This window comes from Leptodactylus fuscus, chromosome 4, assembly GCF_031893055.1.
Source record: "Leptodactylus fuscus isolate aLepFus1 chromosome 4, aLepFus1.hap2, whole genome shotgun sequence".
Taxonomy (NCBI): Eukaryota; Metazoa; Chordata; class Amphibia; order Anura; family Leptodactylidae; genus Leptodactylus; species Leptodactylus fuscus.
In genome coordinates, this window is record NC_134268.1 from 225,918,816 (window position 1) to 225,938,111 (window position 19,296).

A 19,296-nucleotide genomic window follows, 5' to 3' on the forward strand; every position below is an offset into this window, starting at 1 on the left:
TCTGACAGGACTGCAGGGGGGGGCGATACTTTTGGCCTACACTGTATACACTATACACACACACTATATATACACAATATGTGCACATTACATACATATAGTAACAGATATATACATACACAACTACACTATAATTGGATCCTTCACATGTACACTATATACATTACACACACATTATATTGCTGGCACCTCTTCCTTCCCCGGGGCCCCCTGCTCTCAGCTGTGAAGGGCCCCTGCAGGAAAACCCCAATGATCAGCAGATTTCACAGAGTTCTTCCTAAAGCCTTAAGACAATGTAAACATCCAGGGATCCTATATGGCCGCCGCACCCTCACAGCGGAGACGAGCGGTGCCCTGACCCTGATCACTGACAGATGGAGCACAAGAAAGTTACTACAAATGTGCCAGGACTGGAATACAGAGAGCGCAAGAGGGGAAATATACCGGAGCCTCCACCACCTCAGGATTGTAATCTGTATTATATCAGTCTGTTATTATATTACTTTGCTTTATGTGTTGCTGTTTACTATAGATAGATAGATAGATAGATAGATAGATAGATAGATAGATAGATAGATAGGAGATAGATAGATAGATAGATAGATAGATAGATAGATAGATAGATAGATAGATACAGTGGCGTAACTAGGAATGGCGGGGCCCCGTGGCGAACTTTTGACATGGGGCCCCCCCTCCCCAAACCGATGCCGAAGACCTCGACTGACCCCCTCCTCCGTACTCTATTATGTCCCTTAGTAAGCCCTGCACACAGTATTATCCCCAATAGTGTCCCCTGCACACACAGTATTATCCCCAATAGTGTCCCCTGCACACACAGTATTTACCCCTAGTGTCCCCTGCACACACAGTATTTACCCCTAGTGTCCCCTGCACACACAGTATTAACCCCTATAGTGTCCAATGCACACAGTATTATCCCCCATAGTGTCCCCTGCACACACAGTATTAACCCCTATAGTGTCCCCTGCACACACAGTATTAACCCCTATAGTGTCCAATGCACACAGTATTATTAACCCCTATAGTGTCCCCTGCACACACAGTATTAACCCCCATAGTGTCCCCTGCACACACAGTATTATTAACCCCTATAGTGTCCCCTGCACACACAGTATTTACCCCTAGTGTCCCCTGCACACACAGTATTATTAACCCCTATAGTGTCCCCTGCACACACAGTATTTACCCCTAGTGTCCCCTGCACACACAGTATTAACCCCTATAGTGTCCCCTGCACACACAGTATTAACCCCTATAGTGTCCAATGCACACAGTATTATCCCCCATAGTGTCCCCTGCACACACAGTATTAACCCCTATAGTGTCCCCTGCACACACAGTATTAACCCCTATAGTGTCCAATGCACACACAGTATTAACCCCTATAGTGTCCAATGCACACAGTATTAACCCCTATAGTGTCCAATGCACACAGTATTAACCCCTATAGTGTCCAATGCACACAGTATTATTAACCCCTATAGTGTCCCCTGCACACACAGTATTATCCCCCATAGTGTCCCCTGCACACACAGTATTATTAACCCCTATAGTGTCCCCTGCACACACAGTATTAACCCCTATAGTGTCCAATGCACACAGTATTATTAACCCCTATAGTGCCCCTGCACACACAGTATTATCCCCCATAGTGTCCCCATATGTCCCACTGTGGACACCTATAAACATTTATTATACTCTGGGGTCTGAAAAGACCCCAGAGTATAATAATCGGAGACCCGGGGGATTAAAACCATTAAAAGAACAGAGACAGTTGCTTACCTGTTCCTGTCGGCTGTCCTGTCCGCTCTTGTCCAGCTTTAATGACGTCAGACGTCACATGACCCGGGAAGCTGGCCTGGGTCATGTGACGTCAGACACGAATGACGGAGGCCTGGCAGGATCGTGGAGAGGTAAGTAACACTGTTTTTTATGTTACCTTACCCCTCCCGGTGCGCCGATCATTATACTCGGGGGTCTGCAAAGACCCCCGAGTATAATGATAGCCTCTGTGGGCCCCGCAGTGTCACTTGCCGATCCCGGCCCAGCCAGGATCGGCAAGTGAATGGGGCCCGTAACGGACTTTTAAAAAAAAAAAAAAAAAAACCGCAGCGGTAGCGGCTGTCACCGGGCCCCCTAATGGTCCGGGCCCTGTGGCAACTGCTACTGCTGCTACCACGGTAGTTACGCCACTGGATAGATAGATGGAGAGAGATAGATAGATAGGAGAGAGATAGATAAATAGGAGATAGATAGGAGATAGATAGATAGATAGATAGATAGATAGATAGATAGATAGATAGATAGGAGATAGATAGATAGGAGGGAGATAGATAGATAGATAGATAGATAGATAGATAGATAGATAGATAGATAGATAGGAGAGAGATAGATAGGAGATAGATAGATAGATAGATAGATAGGAGATAGATAGATAGATAGATAGATAGATAGATAGATAGATAGATAGATAGGAGATAGATAGATAGGAGATAGATAGATAGGAGATAGATAGATAGATAGATAGATAGATAGATAGATATTTGGTCTCTGCAGGATACATCAGTCTATCGCTTTGTATAGATGTGGCGATATGTCGCAGCGTTTGTTTCCCGTTCACCTGGTAACCGCACATCTGGATTTCGTTACATTAGAAGGAATGCAGAGATTGGGGAATGTGCAGACGTCACAATAAACCGCGTGTCGTGAGCAGCGTTTCTGTGCCGTGTTCGCACTCCCGGAGGACGTAAATACCGCAATGAAGAGAAATAGTAAAAGTGAGAGAAGAAAAACACGGAGCGCCTTTCCCATGTAGAGCACAGGATACACCTGCCGGCCCGGCCACTATTCATGGCTTACTGGCGCCCCCTGCTGCTCACAGGCTGGAAGTGCAGAGCCGCAGAGTAACAGGTGAGAGCGGAGGATGGGCAGTTCACACCCTGCGGCCGGGAGCGCTGTCACTGGCTGCATTCACACCACACAGCTGGCGCAGGTATGACCGCACTGGCGGAGATTGGCAGATCTTACTGCAGTTTCTTAATGTTACAATAAAATAAATGTATAAAAGTACATCAGATGTGTCTGCAGACGTGTGAACACATCCCAAAGATACAATGTATTCAGATCAATAAACCAGAACACACAATGTATCACACCCATCATCCCTGACCCCAGGAGCTGACAATCTAATCTCTATATCACACAATGTATCACTCCCATCATCCCTGACCCCAGGAGCTGACAATCTAATCTCTATATCACACAATGTATCACCCCCATCATCCCTTACCCCAGGAGCTGACAATCTAATCTCTATATCACACACAATGTATCACCCCCATCATCCCTTACCCCAGGAGCTGACACTCTAATCTCTATATCACACACAATGTATCACTCCCATCATCCCTGACCCCAGGAGCTGACAATCTAATCTCTATATCACATACAATGTATCACCCCCATCATCCCTTACCCCAGGAGCTGACACTCTAATCTCTATATCACACACAATGTATCACTCCCATCATCCCTGACCCCAGGAGCTGACAATCTAATCTCTATATCACACACACAATGTATCACTCCCATCATCCCTGACCCCAGGAGCTGACAATCTAATCTCTATATCACACACAGTGTATCACCCCCATCATCCCTGACCCCAGGAGCTGACAATCTAATCTCTATATCACACACACAATGTATCACCCCCATCATCCCTGACCCCAGGAGTTGACAATCTAATCTCTATATCACACAATGTATCACTCCCATCATCCCTGACCCCAGGAGCTGACAATCTAATCTCTATATCACATACAATGTATCACCCCCATCATCCCTTACCCCAGGAGCTGACACTCTAATCTCTATATCACACACAATGTATCACTCCCATCATCCCTGACCCCAGGAGCTGACAATCTAATCTCTATATCACACACACAATGTATCACTCCCATCATCCCTGACCCCAGGAGCTGACAATCTAATCTCCATATCACACACAATGTATCACTCCCATCATCCCTGACCCCAGGAGCTGACAATCTAATCTCTATATCACACACACAATGTATCACTCCCATCATCCCTGACCCCAGGAGCTGACAATCTAATCTCTATATCACACACAGTGTATCACCCCCATCATCCCTGACCCCAGGAGCTGACAATCTAATCTCTATATCACACACACAATGTATCACCCCCATCATCCCTGACCCCAGGAGTTGACAATCTAATCTCTATATCACACAATGTATCACTCCCATCATCCCTGACCCCAGGAGCTGACAATCTAATCTCTATATCACACACAATGTATCACTCCCATCATCCCTGACCCCAGGAGCTGACAAGCTAATCTCTATATCACACACAATGTATCACCCCCATCATCCCTGACCCCAGGAGCTGACAATCTAATCTCTATATCACACACAATGTATCACTCCCATCATCCCTGAGCCCAGGAGCTGACAATCTAATCTCTATATCACACACAATGTATCACTCCCATCATCCCTGACCCAGGAGCTGACAATCTAATCTCTATATCACACACAATGTATCACTCCCATCATCCCTGACCCCAGGAGCTGACACTCTAATCTCTATATCACACACAATGTATCACCCCCATCATCCCTGACCCCAGGAGCTGACAATCTAATCTTTATATCACACACACAATGTATCACCCCCATCATCCCTGACCCCAGGAGTTGACAATCTAATCTCTATATCACACAATGTATCACTCCCATCATCCCTGACCCCAGGAGCTGACACTCTAATCTCTATATCACACACAATGTATCACCCCCATCATCCCTGACCCCAGGAGCTGACAATCTAATCTCTATATCACACACACAATGTATCACTCCTATCATCCCTGACCCCAGGAGCTTACAATCTAATCTCTATATCACACACACAATGTATCACCCCCATCATCCCTGACCCCAGGAGCTGACAATCTAATCTCTATATCACACAATGTATCACTCCCATCATCCCTGACCCCAGGAGCTGACAATCTAATCTCTATATCACACACACAATGTATCACTCCTATCATCCCTGACCCCAGGAGCTTACAATCTAATCTCTATATCACACACACAATGTATCACCCCCATCATCCCTGACCCCAGGAGCTGACAATCTAATCTCTATATCACACAATGTATCACTCCCATCATCCCTGACCCCAGGAGTTGACAATCTAATCTCTATATCACACACAATGTATCACTCCCATCATCCCTGACCCCAGGAGCTGACAATCTAATCTCTATATCACACACAATGTATCACTCCCATCATCCCTGACCCCAGGAGCTGACACTCTAATGTCTATATCACACACAATGTATCACTCCCATCATCCCTGACCCCAGGAGCTGACAATCTAATCCTGAATTAATGTTTAGGGTATTGCACAATGAGCATCCACCCCCCGCCCCCAGATGTGGCCCCTGCAAGAAGGAAGGGGAAACTTTCTGATCTACATCTTTTTTTCTTGATCTTCTATGATGGTTTCCAATATAGTTCTAGAGGAAACTTTCGATGACCAGCCCTGCGGCTCACCAGACACAGGATACATCATCATCATCATCATCATCATCATCATCATCCTCACTACCATCACTATCATCTCTAACATTCTCAAGAACTGAGGGTGTCAGTACAGAACAGAGTAATACACAGCAGTACAGCACAGAGCACACAGTACAATACACAGCAGTACAATACACTACACTACACAGCAATACAATACACAGCAGTACAATACACTACACTACACAGCAATACAATACACAGCAGTACAATACACTACACTACACAGCAATACAATACACAGCAGTACAATACACTACACTACACAGCAATACAATACACAGCAGTACAGTACAATATACAGCAGTACAGCACAGTACAATACACAGCAGTACAACAGATACAAAATAAGACGACTGAATAGTACAGATATAATGTAACCAAACTGACCAGCACAGATACAAAGTAACCAGACTGACAATAACATATACAATGTAACCAGAGTGACTACAGCAGATACAGTACAATCAGAAGGACCAGAAAAATATTCAGTGTAGCCAGCAAAGATTCCATGTGACCAGCACTGACACAATGTAACCAGACTGACCAGCACAATCAGAGTGCCCAGAAAGTATACAGTGTCACCAGCATAGATACAACGTAACCAGACTGACCAGTACAGATAAAATGTAACCAATACAGATACAATGTAACCAGAGTAACCAGCAAAGATTCAATGTAACTAGTAAAGATACAATGTAATCAAATGGAACAATAAAGATGCAATGGAACCAGTATATATGTATCCAGAATAACCAGCGGACGTATAATGTAGTGAGAGTGAGCAGCTGATACAATGTAATCTGAGTGACTGGTAACGTACAATGTATAACTCCATGTGTCACCACTACAGGTCCAAACACTGTATACCAAATAGATAGCTACACCGCACCCCATCAGCCCCAGATCAGATACACCGCACCCCATCAGCCCCAGATCAGATACACCGCACCCCATCAGCCCCAGATCAGATACACCGCACCCCATCAGCCCCAGATCAGATACACCGCACCCCATCAGCCCCAGATCAGATACACCGCACCCCATCAGCCCCAGATCAGATACACCGCACCCCATCAGCCCCAGATCAGATACACCGCACCCCATCAGCCCCAGATCAGATACACCGCACCCCATCAGCCCCAGATCAGATACACCGCACCCCATCAGCCCCAGATCAGATACACCGCACCCCATCAGCCCCAGATCAGATACACCGCACCCCATCAGCCCCAGATCAGATACACCGCACCCCATCAGCCCCAGATCAGATACACCGCACCCCATCAGCCCCAGATCAGATACACCGCACCCCATCAGCCCCAGATCAGATACACCGCACCCCATCAGCCCCAGATCAGATACACCGCACCCCATCAGCCCCAGATCAGATACACCGCACCCCATCAGCCCCAGATCAGATACACCGCACCCCATCAGCCCCAGATCAGATACACCGCACCCCATCAGCCCCAGATCAGATACACCGCACCCCATCAGCCCCAGATCAGATACATCGTATCCAAAGACCTCCAGACCAAAAATACATTATACCCCATCACCTCCAGATCAGATACCCTGTACCCAGTCACCTCCAGGTAAAATACACCACATCTCATCTCCTCCAGAGCAGATACAAAGTATTTGCCACTAGGAAAGAGGATCTAATTTTTCCAGCTTCAGTGCTCTGCAGAGTGTCCCCGGGACTCTTACTCAGATACTTTGTATCTCTCCTTACATTTCCCAGTATCAGGAATACAATGTATCATTCTCTTTACATATCCAGATGTCATCAGCTTAGATACATTGTACCTCTCTCTACAGGTCCAGGTGTCATTAGCTTAGATACATTGTATCTCTCTCTCTACAGGTCCAGGTGTCATTAGCTTAGATACATTGTATCTCTCTCTCTATAGGTCCAGGTGTCATCAGCTTGGATACAATGTATCTCTCTATACAGGTCCAGGTGTCATCAGCTTAGATACATTGTATCTCTCTCTACAGGTCCAGGTGTCATCAGCTTAGATACATTGTATCTCTCTCTACAGGTCCAGGTGTCATCAGCTTAGATACATTGTATCTCTCTCTACAGGTCCAGGTGTCATCAGCTTAGATACATTGTATCTCTCTCTACAGGTCCAGGTGTCATCAGCTTGGATACATTGTATCTCTCTCTACAGGTCCAGGTGTCATCAGCTTGGATACATTGTACCTCACTCTACAGGTCCAGGTGTCATCAGCTTGGATACATTGTACCTCACTCTACAGGTCCAGGTGTCATCAGCTTAGATACATTGTACCTCACTCTACAGGTCCAGGTGTCATCAGCTTAGATACATTGTACCTCACTCTACAGGTCCAGGTGTCATCAGCTTAGATACATTGTACCTCACTCTACAGGTCCAGGTGTCATCAGCTTAGATACATTGTACCTCTCTTGTCCTGTCTTGGTGCCATCAGCTTAGATACATTGTACCTCTCTTGTCCTGTCTTGGTGCCATCAGCTTAGATACATTGTACCTCTCTTGTCCTGTCTTGGTGCCATCAGCTTAGATACATTGTACCTCTCTTGTCCTGTCTTGGTGCCATCAGCTTAGATACATGGTGATAGACTGTATATTCCCTCTGCAGGTCTCCTCCAGTTCCAGGTCCATCCATACACTGTGCAGCTCCGGGGTCACCTACCCAAAGTAAGCAGCCGCTGGTCCGCTGGAGAGAAGGACTATAAGTGACAGCCATCCCAGGAAGACCTGTCCATCCAGCATTTTGCTGCGGCTCTGGCGCTGACCATCTCGTTCGTGTAGTTTAGAGTTGAGTTGTGCTGCAGGCGGCGGTGCGGCTTCTTATAGAGAGGAGCGAGGCGGAGCCGACACACAGACAGTCAGAGAGCAGAGCCCGCCCTGCACCAGCCCTCCCAGCATCTGCCCCCTCCCCCCGACACACACACACACGTGCCTGCACCGACACCTCCGCTCTCCGCACCAGCCTTAACCCCTGCACTGCTGGACAGGAACAAACTTTAACCCCTGCACTGCTGAACAAAAAATAACCCCTGGGCTGCTGGACAAAAATAGCCTTAACTCATAGAGTGCATGGGTTAAGGATGATTCTTGTCCAGCTCTGCAGGGGTTAATGCTGTTTGCTAACCAGCAGTGCAGGGGTTAAAGCTGGTTCTTCTATAGCAGTGCAGGGGTTAATTCTTATTAAGCTTATTCTTCAGCAGTACATGGGTTAAAGTTTATTCTTGTCCAGCAGTGCAGGGGTTAAAGTTTATTCTTGTCCAGCAGTGGAGGGGTTAAAGTTTATTCTTGTCCAGCAGTGCAGGGGTTAAAGTTTATTCTTGTGCAGGGGTTAAAGTTTGTTATTGTCCAGCAGTGCAGGGGTTAAAGTTTGTTATTGTCCAGCAGTCCAGGGGTTAAAGATTATTCTTGTCCAGCAGTGCAGTGGTTAAAGTTCGTTCTTGTGCAGGGGGTTAAAGTTTATTCTTGTCCAGCAGTGGAGGGGTTAAAGTTTATTCTTGTTCAGCAGTGCAGGAGTTAAAGTTTATTCTTGTCCAGCAGTGCAGGGGTTAAAGTTTATTCTTGTCCAGCAGTGCAGGGGTTAAAGTTTATTCTTGCCCAGCAGTCCAGGGGTTAAAGTTTATTCTTGTCCAGTAGTGCAGGGATTGAAGTTTATTCTTGTCCAGCAGTGCAGGGGTTAAAGTTTATTCTTGTCTAGCAGTCCAGGAGTTAAAGTTTATTATTGTCCAGGGGTTAAAGTTTATTATTGTCCAGCAGTGCAGGGGTTACAGTTAATTCTTGTCCAGCAGTGGAGGGGTTAAAGTTTACTCTTGTGCAGGGGTTAAAATTTATTCTTGTCCAGTAGTGCAGGGGTTAAAGTTTATTCTTGTCCAGTAGTGCAGGGGTTAAAGTTTATTATTGTCCAGGGGTTAAAGTTAATTCTTGTCCAGCAGTGCAGTGGTTAAAGTTTATTCTTGTCCAGCAGTGGAGGGGTTAAAGTTTATTCTTGTGCAGGGGTTAAAATTTATTCTTGTCCAGTAGTGCAGGGGTTAAAGTTTATTCTTGTCCAGTAGTCCAGGGGTTAAAGTTTATTCTTGTCCAGTAGTGCAGGGGTTAAAGTTTATTCTTGTCCAGCAGTGCAGGGGTTAAAGTTTATTATTGTCCAGGGGTTAAAGTTTATTCTTGTCCAGCAGTGCAGGGGTTAAAATTTATTCTTGTCCAGCAGTCCAGGGGTTAAAGTTTATTGTAGTCCAGTAGTGCATGGGGTTAAAGTTTATTCTTGTCCAGCAGTGCAGGGGTTAAAGTTTATTCTTGTCCAGCAGTGCAGGGGTTAAAGTTTATTCTTGTCTAGCAGTGAGGGTTAAAGTTTATTCTTGTCCAGCAGTGCAGGGGTTAAAGTTTATTCTTGTCCAGCAGTGCATGGGTTAAAGTTTATTCTTGTCCAGCAGTGCAGTGGTTAAAGTTTATTCTTGTCCAGCAGTCCAGGGGTTAAAGTTTGTTATTGTCCAGCAGTCCAGGGTTAAAATTTATTCTTGTCCAGCAGTCCAGGGGTTAAAGTATATTGTAGTCCAGTAGTGCATGGGGTTAAAGTTTATTCTTGTCCAGCAATGCAGGGGTTAAAGTTTATTCTTGTCCAGCAGTGCAGGGGTTAAAGTTTATTCTTGTCCAGCAGTGCAGGGGTTAAAGTTTATTTTTGTCTAGCAGTGCAGGCATTAAGGTTGGTTTCTTATTCAGCAGTGCATGGGTTAAGCTTTTTGTTTTTTGATGTAGTTTTTTGTTTTTTTTTGTCCAGCAGTGCAGAGATTTGGCTGATTCTGGTCAAGCCTTAACCCCTGCACTGCTGGAGAGGAACCAGCTTCAGCTTTGAAGTAACCCCTTCCTCATGGGACAAGAATCAGCTCTAAGTTATGCATTTCTGGATCAGAATCAGCCTTAACCCCTTGACTGATGCCCCCCCTCCAAAAAAAAAACCAAAAAAAAAAACCTTAACTCCTGCACTGCTGGACAAGAATCAACTTTAACCCCTGCACTTCTGGACAAGAATCAACTTTAACCCCTGCACTTCTGGACAAGAATCAAGCTTAACCCCTGCACTGCTGGACAAGAATCAACCTTAACACCTGCACTGCTGGACAATAATCAGTTTAACCCCTGCACTGCTGGACAAGAATAAACCTTAACTCCTGCACTGCTGGACAAGAATCAACCTTAACCCCTGCACTGCTGGACAAGAATCAACCTTAACACCTGCACTGCTGGACAATAATCAGTTTAACCCCTGCACTGCTGGACAAGAATAAACCTTAACTCCTGCACTGCTGGACAAGAATCAATCTTAACCCCTGCACTGCTGGACAAGAATCAACCTTAACCCCTGCACTGCTGGACAATAATCAGTTTAACCCCTGCACTGCTGGACAAGAATCAACCTTAACCCCTGCACTTCTAAACAAGAATCAACCTTAACCCCTGCACTGCTGGACAAGAATCAGTTTAACCCCTGCACTTCTGGACAAGAATCAACCTCAACCACTGCACTTCTGGACAAGAATCAAGCTTAACCCCTGCACTGCTGGACAAGAATAAACTTTAACGCCTGCACTGCTGGACAAGAATCAACCTTAACCCCTGCTGGACAATAATCAGTTTAACCCCTGCACTGCTGGACAAGAATAAACCTTAACCCCTGCACTGCTGGACAAGAATCAATCTTAACCCCTGCACTGCTGGACAAGAATCAACCTTAACCCCTGCACTGCAGGACAATAATCAGTTTAACCCCTGCACTGCTGGACAAGAATCAACCTTAACCCCTGCTGGACAATAATCAGTTTAACCCCTGCACTGCTGGACAAGAATAAACCTTAACCCCTGCACTGCTGTACAAGAATCAAGCTTAGCCCCTGCACTGCCGGACAAGAATCAACCTTAACCCCTGCACTGCTGGACAAGAATCAACCTTAACCCCTGCACTGCTAGACAAGAATCAAGCTTAACCCCTGCACTTCTGGACAAGAATCAAGCTTAACCCCTGCACTTCTGGAAAAGAATCAACCTTAACGCCTGCAGTGCTGGACAATAATCAAGCTTAACCCCTGCACTTCTGGACAAGAATCAACCTTAACCTCTGCACTGCTGGAAAAGAATCAACCGTAACCCCTGCACTGCTGGACAATAATCAGTTTAACCCCTGCCCTGCTAAACAAGAATCAACCTTAACCTCTGCACTTCTGGACACGAATCAAGCTTAACCCCTGCACTTCTGGACAAGAATCAACCTTAACCCCTGCACTGCTGGACAAGAATCAGTTTAACCCCTGTACTTCTGGACAAGAATCAACCTTAACCCCTGCACTGCTGGACAAGAATCAGTTTAACCCCTGTACTTCTGGACAAGAATCAACCTTAACTCCTGCACTGCTGGACAAGAATCAACCTTAACCCCTGCACTGCTGGACAAGAATCAACCTTAACCCCTGCACTGCTGGACAAAAATCAGTTTAACCCCTGCACTGCTGGACAAGAATCAGTTTAACTCCTGTACTGCTGGACAAGAATCAGCCTTAACCCCTGTACTTCTGGACAAGAATCAACCTTAACGCCTGCACTGCTGGACAAGAATCAAGCTTAACCCCTGTACTTCTGGACAAGAATCAAGCTTAACCCCTGCACTGCTGGACAAGAATCAGTTTAACCCCTGTACTGCTGGACAAGAATCAGTTTAACCCCTGTACTGCCGCACAAGAATCAAGCTTAACCCCTGCAGTTCTGGACAAGAATCAACCTTAACCCCTGCACTGCTGGGCAAGAATCAACCTTAACCCCTGCACTGCTAGACAAGAATCAACCTTAACCCCTGTACTGCTGGACAAGAATCAACCTTAACCCCTGCACTGCTGGACAAGAATCAACCTTAACCCCTGCACTGCTAGACAAAAATCAACCTTAACCCCTGCACTTCTGGACAAGAATCAACCTTAACCCCTGCACTGCTGGACAAGAATCAGTTTAACCCCTGCACTTCTAGACAAGAATCAACCTTAACCCCTTTACTTCTGGACAAGAAACAACCTTAACCCCTGCACTTCTGGACAAGAATCAACCTTAACCTCTGCACTGCTGGACAAGAATCAACCTTAACCCCTGCACTGCTGGACAAGAATCAACCTTAACCCCTGCACTGCTGGACAAGAATCAACCTTAACCTCTGCACTGCTGGACAAGAATCAACCTTAACCCCTGCACTGCTGGACAAGAATCAACCTTAACCCCTGCACTGCTGGACAAGAATAAACCTTAACCCCTGTGCTGCTGGACAAGAATCAACCTTAACCCCTTCACTGCTGGACAAGAATCAACCTTAACCCCTGCACTGCTGGACAAGAATCAATCTTAACCCCTGCACTGCTGGACAAGAATCAACCTTAACCCCTGCACTGCAGGACAATAATCAGTTTAACCCCTGCACTGCTGGACAAGAATTAAGCTTAACCCCTGCACTGCTGTACAAGAATCAAGCTTAACCCCTGCACTGCCGGACAAGAATCAACCTTAACCCCTGCACTGCTGGACAAGAATCAACCTTAACCCCTGCACTGCTAGACAAGAATCAAGCTTAACCCCTGCACTTCTGGACAAGAATCAAGCTTAACCCCTGCACTTCTGGAAAAGAATCAACCTTAACGCCTGCAGTGCTGGACAATAATCAACCTTAACCCCTGCACTGCTGGACAAGAATCAGTTTAACCCCTGCACTTCTAGACAAGAATCAACCTTAACCCCTTTACTTCTGGACAAGAAACAACCTTAACCCCTGCACTTCTGGACAAGAATCAACCTTAACCTCTGCACTGCTGGACAAGAATCAACCTTAACCCCTGCACTGCTGGACAAGAATCAACCTTAACCCCTGCACTGCTGGACAAGAATCAACCTTAACCTCTGCACTGCTGGACAAGAATCAACCTTAACCCCTGCACTGCTGGACAAGAATCAACCTTAACCCCTGCACTGCTGGACAAGAATCAAGCTTAACCCCTGCACTTCTGGAAAAGAATCAACCTTAACCCCTGCACTGCTGGACAAGAATCAACCTTAACCCCTGCACTGCTGGACAAGAATCAACCTTAACCCCAGCACAGCTGGACAAGAATCAGTTTAACACCTGCACTTCTGGACAAGAATCAACCTTAACCACTGCACTGCTGTGACTAGTATCAGCCTTAACTCTTACACTGCAGAACAACAATAAGCCTTAGCCCTTGCACTAATGGACAGGAACCAGCCTTAACCCCTGTACTGCTGAAAAACAATCAACTTTAACTCCAATTTAACTCCTGCCTTGCTGGCCTATGATCATATTAAATCTGAACTTGCACTTTAAGACTTGCTCTGAAACCCTCCCACCCCTGTAAGCCTTGACCCTTGCATCACCCGATGCAGCATTTTCCTCTACACTGCTATCTATTACCCTTGGGGCAAATACTCCTTAGAACCAACCATAAAGGGGTCTCCCATGAACAGAACTAGTTTTAAATTTGTAGTTAAACATTTTTGCAAATAGAAGTAATGAGACATTTTGCAGATTTTAAAGATTTTCTCTAAATACCTTGTGGTCACAGTCTTGGAACTTGATCAGTTGCCAGTGGATATAACCACAAATTCAGGAATCCACTATGATGTCCTTATTGTGGTCAGTTTATCTTCTCATACATGTAGTGTCCTCCTGATAACCAGCCATGATGTCCTTATTGTGGTCAGTTTATCTTCTCATACATGTAGTGTCCTCTCCTGATAACCAGCCATGATGTCCTTATTGTGGTCGGGTTATCTTCTCATACATGTGGTGTCCTCCTGATAACCAGCCATGATGTCCTTATTGCGGTCGGGTTATCTTCTCATACATGTAGTGTCCTCCTGATAACCAGCCATGATGTCCTTATTGTGGTCGGGTTATCTTCTCATACATGTAGTGTCCTCTCCTGATAACCAGCCATGATGTCCTTATTGTGGTCGGGTTATCTTCTCATACATGTAGTGTCCTCCTGATAACCAGCCATGATGTCCTTATTGTGGTCAGGTTATCTTCTCATACATGTAGTGTCCTCCTGATAACCAGCCATGATGTCCTTATTGTGGTCAGGTTATCTTCTCATACATGTAGTGTCCTCCTGATAACCAGCCATGATGTCCTTATTGTGGTCAGGTTATCTTCTCATACATGTAGTGTCCTCCTGAGAACCAGCCATGATGTCCTTATTGTGGTCAAATTATCTTCTCATAAATGTAGTGTCCTCCTGATAACCAGCCATGATGTCCTTATTGTGGTCAGGTTATCTTTTCATACATGTAGTTTCCTCCTGATAACCAGCCATGATGTCCTTATTGTGGTCGGGTTATCTTCTCATACATGTAGTTTCCTCCTGATAACCAGCCATGATGTCCTTATTGTGGTCGGGTTATCTTCTCATACATGTAGTTTCCTCCTGATAACCAGCCATGATGTCCTTATTGTGGTCGGGTTATCTTCTCATACATGTAGTGTCCTCCTGATAACCAGCCATGATGTCCTTATTGTGGTCAGGATATCTTCTCATACATGTAGTGTCCTCCTGATAACCAGCCATGATGTCCTTATTGTGGTCAGGTTATCTTCTCATACATGTAGTGTCCTCCTGATAACCAGCCATCATGTCCTTATTGTGGTCAGGTTATCTTCTCATACATGTAGTGTCCTCCTGATAACCAGCCATGATGTCCTTATTGTGGTCAGGTTATCTTCTCATACATGTAGTGTCCCCTCCTGATAACCAGCCATGATGTCCTAATTGTGGTCAGGTTATCTTCTCATACATGTAGTGTCCTCCTGATAACCAGCCATGATGTCCTTATTGTGGTCAGGTTATCTTCTCATACATGTAGTGTCCTCCTGATAACCAGCCATGATGTCCTTATTGTGGTCAGGTTATCTTCTCATACATGTAGTGTCCTCCTGATAACCAGCCATCATGTCCTTATTGTGGTCAGGTTATCTTCTCATACATGTAGTGTCCTCCTGATAACCCGGATACAATAAGGAGGTCACAGCTGGTTCCTGACACGTCCCAGATGACAGAAACATCTGCATTTGTGGTTGTATCCATTTGCAACCGATCAAGGCAGAAGATGTCACCACTGAGATGGTTAGAGGAAATCTTACTAACTCTGCAGAATTTGTAACTTATTCATATTGGCAAAAATGTTTAACTTAATTATCTACAAGTATTGCTCTCATTATGTTTGTTGGAGACCCGATAACTGCAACTCCATTACACCTAAGACAGGAGGAAGACACAACGGAGGTGGAACACCCCAGGACCAGGCCTTGCCCTTAAGGACAGCTTTAACCCCTGCACTTCCACACCCAATGCCATGTGTAAGTCCTGCACTTCTGGGCAAGCCCTGCACCCGCTTATAAAGTGACTCAATGTGATCTGTGTCTGACAATCCAGGGCGCAGCAGTCACTGTCACTCATAGGATGGCGGAGGTGTGATGGGGTCAGGAGGGGCTCAGCCTGCGCTGTTTATAAATTTTGTTCCATGTGTGGATGTTATCTGGCAACGGAGCTATCTATCTATCTATCTATCTATCTATCTATCTATCTATCATGTATCTATCTATCTATCTATCTATATATCTATCTATCTATCTATCTATCTATCTATCTATCTATCATCTATCTATCTATCTATCTATCTCCTATCTATCTATCTATCTATCTATCTATCTATCTATCTATCTATCTATCTATCTATCATGTATCTATCTATCTATCTATCTCCTATCTATCTATCTATCTATCTATCATGTATCTATCTATCTATCTATCTATCTATCTATCTATCTCCTATCTAGCTATCTCCTATCTATCTATCTATCATCTATCTATCTATCTATCTATCTATCTATCTATCTATCTATCTCTCTCCTATCTATCTATCTATCTATCTATCTATCTATCTATCTATCATCTATCTATCTATCTATCTCTCTCTCTCCTATCTATCTATCTATCTATCTATCTATCTATCTATCATCTATCTATCTATCTATCTATCTCTCTCCTATCTATCTATCTATCTATCTATCTATCATCTATCTATCTATCTATCTATCTATCTATCTCTCTCCTATCTATCTATCTATCTATCTATCTATCTATCATCTATCTATCTATCTATCTCTCTCTCTCCTATCTATCTATCTATCTATCTATCTATCTATCTATCATCTATCTATCTATCTATCTATCTATCTATCTATCTATCTCTCTCCTATCTATCTATCTATCTATCTATCTATCTATCTATCTATCATCTATCTATCTATCTATCTATCTATCTATCTATCTATCTATCTCTCTCTCCTATCTATCTATCTATCTATCTATCTATCTATCTATCTATCTATCATCTATCTATCTATCTATCTATCTATCTATATATCTCTCTCCTATCTATCTATCTATCTATCTATCTATCTATCATCTATCTATCTCCTATCTATCTATCTATCTATCTATCTATTTATCTATCTATCTTCTATCTATCTATCTATCTATCTATCTATCTATCTATCTATCATCTATCTATCTATCTATCTATCTATCATCTATCTATCTATCTATCTATCTATCTATCTCTTATCTATCTATCTCCTATCTATCTATCTATCTATCTATCTATCTATCTATCTATTTATCTATCTATCTTCTATCTATCTATCTATCTATCTATCTATCTATCATCTATCTATCTATCTATCTATCTATCTATCTATCTATCTCCTATCTAGCTATCTCCTATCTATCTATCATCTATCTATCTATCTATCTATCTATCTATCTATCTATCTATCTATCTATCTCCTATCTATCTATTTATTTATCTATCTCCTATCTATCTATCTATCTATTTATTTATCTATCTCCTATCTATCTATCTATCTATCTATCTATCTCCTATTTATCTATCTATCTATCTATCTATCTATCTATCTATCTATCTATCTATCTATCTCCTATCTATCTATCTCCTATCTATCTATCTATCTATCTATCTATCTATCTATCTCCTATCTATCTATCTATTTATCTAATCTATCTATCTATCTCCTATCTATCTATCTATCTATCTATCTATCTATCTATTTATCTCCTATCCTATCTATCTATCTATCTATCTATCTATCTCCTATCTATCTATCTATCTATCTATCTATCTATCTCCTATCTATCTATCTATCTATCTATCTATCTATCTATCTATCTCCTATCTATCTATCTATCTATCTATCTATTTATCTATCTATCTCCTATCTATCTATCTATTTATCTATCTATCTCCTATCTATCTATCTATCTATCTATCTATCTATCTCCTATCTATCTATCTATCTATCTATCTTCTATCTATCTATCTCCTATCTATCTATCTATCTATCTATCTATCTATCTATCTATCTATCTATCTATCTATCTATCTCCTATCTATCTATTTATTTATCATCTATCTATCTATCTATCTATCTATCTATCTCCTATCTATCTATCTATCTATCTATCTATCTATCTACAGTCCTATGAAAAAGTTTGGGCACCCTTATTAATCTTAATCATTTTTTGTTCTAAATATTTTGGTGTTTGCAGCAGCCATTTAAGTTTGATATATCTAATAACTGATGGACACAGTAATATTTCAGGATTGAAATGAGGTTTATTGTACTAACAGAAAATGTGCAATATGCATTAAACCAAAATTTGACCAGTGCAAAAGTATGGGCACCCTTATCATTTTATTGATTTGAATACTCCTAACTACTTTTTACTGACTTACTGAAGCACAAAATTGGTTTTGTAAGCTCACTGAGCTTTGAACTTCATAACCAGGTGTATCCAATCATGAGAAAAGATATTTAAGGTGGCCAATTGAATGTTGTTCTCCTATTTGAATCTCCTCTGAAGAGTGGCATCATGGGCTACTCAAAACAACTCTCAAATGATCTGAAAACAAAGATTGTTCAACATAGTTGTTCAGGGGAAGGATACAAAAAGTTGTCTCAGAGATTTAACCTGTCAGTTTCCACTGTGAGGAACATAGTAAGGAAATGGAAGAGCACAGGGACAGTTCTTGTTAAGCCCAGAAGTGGCAGGCCAAGAAAAATATCAGAAAGGCAGAGAAGAAGAATGGTGAGAAGAGTCAAGGACAATCCACAGACCACCTCCAAAGAGCTGCAGCATCATCTTGCTGCAGATGGTGTCACTGTGCATCGGTCAGCAATACAGCGCACTTTGCACAATCAGAAGCTGTATGGGAGAGTAATGAGAAAGAAGCCGTTTCTGCACGTACGCCACAAACAGAGTCACCTGAGGTATGCAGAAGCACATTTTGACAAGCCAGCTTCATTTTGGAAGAAGGTCCTGTGGACTGATGAAACAAGGATTGAGTTTTTTGGTCATACAAAAAGGCGTTATGCATGGCATCCAAAAAAAAACAGCATTACACGAAAAACACTTGCTACCCACTGTAAAATTTGGTGGGGGTTCCATCATGCTTTGGGGCTGTGTGGCCAATGCCGGCACCAGGAATCTTGTTAAAGTTGAGGGTT

General features: G+C 43.4%; 1 protein-coding gene across 2 annotated transcripts in view; it reads right to left on the bottom strand.

Annotated features, from left to right (window-relative positions):
* The window catches only part of WNT9A (Wnt family member 9A), an 87,570-nt gene extending 79,115 nt beyond the window's left edge, over nt 1-8,455 (bottom strand). For both annotated transcript variants that reach the window (XM_075271903.1, XM_075271902.1), the window contains exon 1: nt 8,338-8,455. In XM_075271903.1, coding sequence (XP_075128004.1) covers nt 8,338-8,417 — 80 coding nt within the window. In that variant the 5' untranslated portion in view covers nt 8,418-8,455. The remainder of the gene's footprint in view (nt 1-8,337) is intronic.
* Nucleotides 8,456-19,296: the final 10,841 nt, after the last annotated feature.